The sequence below is a fragment of the Anopheles aquasalis genome, chromosome 3 (genome assembly GCF_943734665.1).
Source record: "Anopheles aquasalis chromosome 3, idAnoAquaMG_Q_19, whole genome shotgun sequence".
NCBI classification, from domain to species: Eukaryota; Metazoa; Arthropoda; class Insecta; order Diptera; family Culicidae; genus Anopheles; species Anopheles aquasalis.
The window spans coordinates 2,127,501-2,135,000 of NC_064878.1; the positions used below are offsets into that span (position 1 = coordinate 2,127,501).

Below are 7,500 nucleotides of genomic sequence, written 5' to 3' on the forward strand. Positions count from 1 at the left end.
ACGGAACGGAACGGCACGGGCAGGCCGAGTGGTAAAGTCAGAAAGCGAAGGGCAAAAAGTTATGCCTTTTTGGAAAGGCGTAAAGAGAGCGAACAAAAATCAAACCAAGCGCCGCAAATGGACACTTTCTAGCGGCATAGAATATGTGCAAAAAATCTGCATGGAATTGTGCATAAAAATGGAATTACTATACATCAAAACGATTGACCCAAAATTTCCATAAGAGCTGCAACCAAGGTACTACCAATTCGGCTGGATTACTTGGATCACATCGTGCAACTGAGTGAAGAGAAAGATCAAAGAAAAACAAAGGTTGCTTCGATGCGATCAAATTGAAGGAAACTGTCGCTGCTGCCACGCGACCATTTTGATGGCGACCCGACCCGGATCGGATCGTAGGGAACGGGTTTCAGCCGCACCGGATCCTTCTTTCCTGTGCCACCAAACCAGCCAATTCCCGTTCGCTGCATTATCACGTAATACCGATCCCCGTCGCGATCGCAGGTGCGAGATCGCCGGAGAGAGAGAGAGGGCAGCAAAAAACCGAAAGAAAGGTTGGAAAGGAGAGACCAAATCGGCACACATTCCACGGTAGAGATGCAGAGGAGAGCATCGGAGGAAAGTAAAAACAAGAAATCGAATCGAAGAGACGGGACACACAGACAACGCACATGGAATTCATGTGGTTTCAAGCTCGCGCGAAACCCAATCTCTTCGGGGAAGGAGATGATTGTATAATGTTATCACCCCCAGCTCCAGCCCACGAGGATGCTGCGCCAATGCCATATCCGGCATCGCGATTATGAAGTAGGTGAAGGGTGAGGGTAACTCAAATCCCGCGACCACGACGTGATAGTGGCACGGCTGTTAGGTGATGTTTTGGAATGTTTGCTTACTTCCTTCACACACCTCGAGGTCGGAAGTGCAACATTGTGATGCAAATCGCGAGAGGACTCCACATTTACTCCCAATTCCGTCTTAGCAGTTACTTTGTTCGAATCTCGATTCGATCGACTCCCGGAGGACCTTTCTAAAATAATGCTCTTAGGATGCTAGTAAAGCCGATTGCTGCTTACCTGATGCCACCACTAGCGCTAGGATGCCAGTTAAGGCGAGAAATTTCACCATTTTGACAAACACTGCTCCTTGCCTTATTATTTGGACGAAACAACACTGAAACGGACTGGGGACTTCTGAAGGGTCTCACCGCGTCCTCTCTCCCTCTCTCTTGTAGCCTTATCTACCTATTAAAGCTTACACTAACTCGGCACTGAGCACTGTGTCGCTGTGAGGCTGTTGCGGCTAGTCGATAGCACTACTAGCAGCCAACCAACTAAACCTCCGTCAACTGTGGCTGTGGCGGATCAACTGATTTCACTGCGACGACGGTGCAGCCTTTGCAGCTCTCGGCGTCGGCATCCTAGGCCGTATAGTGGGTCCGGGCCGTGAGTGGCGCGTTACCTTTCGCCGTGAGACTCCGCTTCGGGGTACAAACCGAAGTCGACCGCGATCAACCGATCGAATGAGTGTGGCTGTTCGTCGTCGGAGTCGGAGTTCCAACCAAGCAACCAACGAACCGTCGGAACACAAACCAAAACGTCCAAATTCCAGCGTAAAACTCAATAAAGTGCACCCTTGTCAACAGTCATGATCATGATGATGATGATGCTCGGTGCTGCAATTAAATTCCTTTCATTTTGATCGGCACAGAATCGTCTGTGGTTCCATTTCCTTTGGCATTCGATCTGCCAGAACAACGAAGTGAAGCGTTTGCGTTTGGTTGCATTTTCCTTTTAGGGGGTGCTTTGGTATTTTTAACATTATATATTTTTAACATTTTCCCTAAACGATGATCCTTTCAAGAATATTGTGTAAAAGTTTTGGATCAATCGAAGCAAAACTGACCAAGTTACAGATTTTTTTAAATCCGCGTTTCATACTTTGAAGAGCGTTTCTGAAAACCAACGTTTTCAAAATCGGTGCCCATCGTGCCGCAAAAACTACTGGGCCGATCTTTTTGAAATTTTTAACACATAATTTGTACACTTTTTGCCAGGTAGTCCCGTCGAGATATTATAAAAATTGTTGATACTTTTTTTTAAACAATTATGTAAATCTTGTTTTTTAGGCAAAATCCCAAAAAGCATCACTTCAAAAATCTGCCAAAAATCGTAAAATTGCAATATCAACAAAAACTCTCCAGTGATACCTAGACAAACTTATAATCTTTCTAAGGAATATCGATTTGTACATTTCAGATGACCCATCATGCAGCTATGAGCCATCGAAAAAGAGCCGATTTTTTGCAAATCAAAAGACTTGCAAGCGACGAACCCGGTTAGATCAAAGTGTGATCAGCTTTTTAACTTCAAAAATCTGCCAAACTTCGAAAAAAAGGAAATTCAACAAAAACTCAACGGGGCTACCTGGATAAACTTATAATCTATCAAAATAATATTGATTGATTGATTGAGCTACGATGGGCACCGGAAAAAGTACCTTTTCGCAGACGCACCTTCATAAATTTGATGCCATGGATGAAGTTTTTAATTAATCTTTCCCAAAAAAGATCCAAATATTCTTCAAAAGTTGCAGTTTAAGATGACGTACACTTGAAAGAATAAAATTGAATGGTTACGTTACAAAAAATCACCAAAAATGATCCTTGTTTTGGTAAGATATTACCGAACGCCCTCCCCTTAAGCAGGGAAATACGTGGGCAAATGTGTATAATGTTTTCATTAGGCCGCTAGAACGCCACCAGAGACACGCTAGCTGGCGCTCCCACAATAGCATTACGGAGTGACGCACTGCCTCTACGGCCCTTGCGGGCACTGATTGTGTAGGAAACATAGCGGATGCAGTCACTTCACAGCATAGCTTATGAATTCCGCTGCTTTTACCGCATCAGAATCGTAATGACCCCCCACCGGCCCGCTAGTACTGGGTACTAATTGTGTGCTGCATTTGAATATTAAATCAATTTTGTCACGACCGGTGCTCGTTGGTTTCCTCCTGGTTGGCCCCTCTGGCACACGGTGACCGATGAGAGCGCACGACGGCGATGCTGAACGATGAACAACGATGACGATGACATTTTGTCTTTGACTGACGAAAGGTGCAGCGCACGGATTATGCATTTCTCATTACCTTCCCTTACCGCGGTCGCTGACTAGAAACGTTAATCATGTACCGATTACATTACTGGATACTCGACTCGGTGGCCAATTCTATTCTCCAGCTGTGCTGGTGCCGGTTGCCGGTTGCGATGCCTTCTTCGACGATTGTTAACCATCCTTCACTGAATGGCATCATTCGTGTTTAAACGCTGGCAGTACTTGTTCTGGCTTACCTCACGCAAGTCGACCTGATGCATTGACCCTGGCTGCACAACATAATTGGGTATCTCTCGCACTCTCTCCCCACCACCACGATAATGAAAGCATGGCGGAAGAAGCATAACTGCGAAATAGGAAATCGTTCAATGGCAGGGCATCGATTTGTTCGCCCTCTTGTACTCGCACCCCCGGGAGAAGGTGATAGAGGTGTACCAGGAAGAGGTTTCCGTGCTTTTGTGTCTCATGTCTCAAGGTAATTTGAGGCGTCACATGGCGCAAACCGGTGAAACATTCCAGTTTACTCTGATTGCTGGCAAGGAAACTGGCAAAATCAAAAGACAACAGAGAGAGAGAGAGACCCGGTGGGGCCAGTTCCCGACCCTGGCGCCACCCCAGCGTGGCGATATTGGTTCACCTTGAGATTATTATGATCGTATGCGAGCGGCCAGTCCCCGGTGGTGACGGTGCATGCAGGAACGGCCGCGCTATCAGAAAGCACGGCACGGTCGCCAGTTGGCGAACGCGTTCATCAGCCCGAAAGGCGAACGAAAGGCCGGGCGCGTGGTGCGTTTTTGTCGAAGACCGAACCGAACCGAACCGAAGCAGCAAAGAAGCTGAAGATGGCGCAAGATGGCGCGACTACCGGGCGCTTTAGATCCCCCGGCCCCGGAAAAAATGGGACTAAAATTAGTGGACCTGCCCCATGCGGAGGGCATGGGGCGGCCTTAAACATCACTGGATTTAAAATGCAAATGCACCTTACACCATCCACCCATCTATCATATTCTTCAGCTCAAAATAGACCCGGCCCCGGACCAAAAACTGGCCGTGCGATGTGCAATCGAAACCAATAAAAACCGGTGGCCACAAGTGTGAAATCGTTTTGTATTTATCGGATGGCGTTTCTGTTTCATTTTTGCTTCGAGTTCGGGTTGACAAAATTATGTTAATCCCCTCTGCACCAGGAGCAGCTAAAGAGGTAGAACACACGACTGCGTGTATGTGTTTCTGTGTGGTGATAGTATAAATCATTTTTTATCATTCGAGAGCCGGGTGGCGGCCTTTTCTTTGCTCTCGGGAGGGGCGTGGGCTCTCGCACGGATCCGGCTGGGGCCATAAATAATTTATCGATGGTCAGCGGTCCGCCAGAGGGTGTCGGTATGCCATCCATCCGTTTGTCGGTGTATGTGTATAGTAAAAAGGAAGAGAGGGTGGTGCCGCCTTGTGTGTCTCTTCATGTGGAACACGACGGCCACAGTTCAAGGTTCACGATGGGAAAGGTTGAGGTGATTAGCGGTTAAGGAAGTACTGGGCGGCCGATGAACCACCTAGCGCGACATTTTTATTAGAATTGGATCATTTTCCGTGTGCTAGAGTGATAATTGAAGACATTCAGCTCGTCTCAAGAGCCTCACTAGCACTAACCGATAGGAACGGAAAAGAGCGCGCAGCATTTTGTGCTTTTATGCTGCAGCCTGAGCTTTCCATGTTGTGTGCAAGACAGAGCCGCAATTGTTTGCAAGCCACCGCTGAGGTGCGTCTTCAAGAATATTTATGAGCCGAACGATTTTTTAGGTATTAACAGTACAGGAGAGAACAAAATCCCGGTCAGGTGATATCGTTCTGCTCCCTGTTAGTCCCTACTCCTGCTGGAATCGCTGGCCCCCATGCCAGGTGGCTAAATTGGCTGTCTATCAGCAAAGAGCGAATCAAGCATCGCATCGTGCACCGCCAACAGCAGTATTTCATCGGTGTTTTGCGTGTTTCGCCCTTCATAATGCTATTGTAAAAAGAACGAGCACAAGTCAGAAGAGAAGAGCGCTCGCCATCGCTAGCGAACCTTTCTTCGCAGGTGAAGAGGAATATCACAATTCAAGTGGCGCTGCGTGATACTATCATCGTCGATGCTCCATTATGCCAGTGGCAGCAAAAGGTGAAGAAGCAGCAGTGACCGCGTTCACGTTCTCGCCCCTGTAAGTGAGCCAAAAAAACGATTTTGTCTTGATCGCGAACAGAACCGTGGAGGAAACCGGGCAAATACTAAACACGTAAGCTCCATAAACTAGATTTATGTGCCCAGAAGGTTGGAATAAATGAACTTTACAACATTATTAAGATGATTGGCTACCAGTTGCGCCTGTCTGATGCGTCTGGACACTTTTTAAGTTGACCTCCTGTGCGGGAAACCGTCTCGCATTACCACTAAGTAACCCCTTTCTGTGGTCACCTTTTGTGACACTGGGACGTCGGGGGAAGAGTGGCCAAACGAAATATACGCATTGCAGATGCAGTAGCACAGAACAAACACAGCGCTACCGCCAACACCGAGTTCTTCTGGAAGGCGCAGTGGCCAGACGAAATTGCTGTTACAGCAGGTCTTGCCAAACTTCCGCTTCCGACTAGAGCGCGACGAGTTCGACGGGTATGCGGCGACGGTTTCTCGTCCACACAAAATGTCAGAGGATGGTGGGGGTTGGCCAGTCGGTGGTTTTTGAATTGCGCTACATGTTTTTCTTCTCCGAAGCAACGCCTGCTCAACTTGTCTCCCAGTGGAGGCATTAGATTTGAATTTTCGAAGAAACACAGTAAACCATGAATGTGCAGATTCATTCGTTACACCTTCGTTACGCTTCGTCGCCTTCGCGATTCGCGATTGAATCTGGACGGAAACGGAGCGGAAAGTGAGTGGGGTGTATCGATGAGTCTTTTGGCTTCCTTTTGAGCAGACTCAAAACACATTTTTCCGGAGGAAGAGGGGGAACTGACATTCCACGGACGCAAGGTTGAATGAACGTCTCACTAGGAAATGTATGATAATGATCTTAGCAATGCATCTTACCCATTGAATACAGATTGTACTGCACAACACGGAGTAGATGTAAGAAACGCTCCGAATAAATGTAGATTAGGTTCCGCTTTCCTCTCCCTCACTGAATAAGGCCAATTGTTATGATTTGATTGATGATTTCTATGGCCGAAAGCATGAGTTTGTTTTGCGGTTGTACGGTGTTTATCCTGTTTACAGTTTACGTGCGGTCTTTTTCCGACTATCGTTTCCCGATTTTCCACGACATTTCACCAGCGTCCTTCGAAAGCGATTGAAGCCGCTCCATGCCATGCTAGTGTCACCGGCAAACACGCAAACTTGCTCGAATCTACTTGTGTGCCTAACAAAAGAACCTTATCAAATGTTGCTTCTTTGCGCCACTTGCTTGCTTCCGACACACTTTTGCCAGTTCCTGACAATCTTGACCGAAATTGTCACCACAACACAGGGACTAAAACTACTGACACTACCTAGCACGGCCAACCGAAAACTTTATCCATTTTTCACGTGCTTTTTTTCCTTTTCTCTCTCTCTGGCGCTGGGAAAAACTTGTCTACAGGCGGCTCATTTGGTCATTCTTTTTCTCTCGACTAACATTCACTTCATCACGTCGGAAATAATGGGCGAGAAAAAAATAATGAATCGATACGTGGCGGTATCCGCTGGTTCCGTGTGGTGACAGGAGGCTTTATGCTGTCGAGTAGTAAAAGAAACAATAAAACAAAACTGAAACTATATTTTTTTTAAGTGCGCACCACTGTCCGTTCCTTGGTAGCGGACAAGATTCTGCAGAGAAGCTGTGACTACGAGCTGAAGGGGCAGAGCGTTGCAGACCGAGAAGATATGAGGCTCGAATTACGTGCTTCAATTTTTTGGATTAAAAGCGTGACCGGAGACCATCTTTAAATGGAAAAGATGAAGGTTGCCATCTTATGGCCTACTACATTGAGCGAACCAATCGACTGCAATATTGTTGTGAAGCGATTATCGTGCAGAGTGTAGGAATAGAATATCAAAGATATCCCGTATCAGATAGCTAAAACAACAAAATTATGTGCAGGCTTATTACTTCCAAAGATAAGCCACCGTCTACGTGTAGGATTGATGTAGTGGCCGCTGGTATAATTCAATTTTCATAATGAAATTCGTGTACATTAACCACTTCGTGACTGTAGCGCAGGGCACGATCTGCGGACAATTGAATGTGACGTGAAACGTGGCCAGCCGGTTGCCTGGTTGGCGTGACAAGAAGAAGAACACGACAAACCATGAAAAAAAGCACACACAATGTCTTTCTAGTGTAATGTTTATCTGTCCATGCGTGACCATTATCGC

General features: G+C 46.7%; 1 protein-coding gene across 1 annotated transcript in view; it reads right to left on the reverse strand.

Moving 5' to 3' along the window:
* The window catches only part of LOC126574906 (chitin deacetylase 1), an 11,108-nt gene extending 9,735 nt beyond the window's left edge, over positions 1 to 1,373 (reverse strand). Inside the window, exon 1 of the mRNA XM_050235318.1 lies at positions 1,077 to 1,373. Within this exon, the coding sequence (XP_050091275.1) occupies positions 1,077 to 1,128 (52 nt within the window). The 5' untranslated portion in view covers positions 1,129 to 1,373. The remainder of the gene's footprint in view (positions 1 to 1,076) is intronic.
* Between the last annotated feature and the right edge of the window lie 6,127 nt (positions 1,374 to 7,500).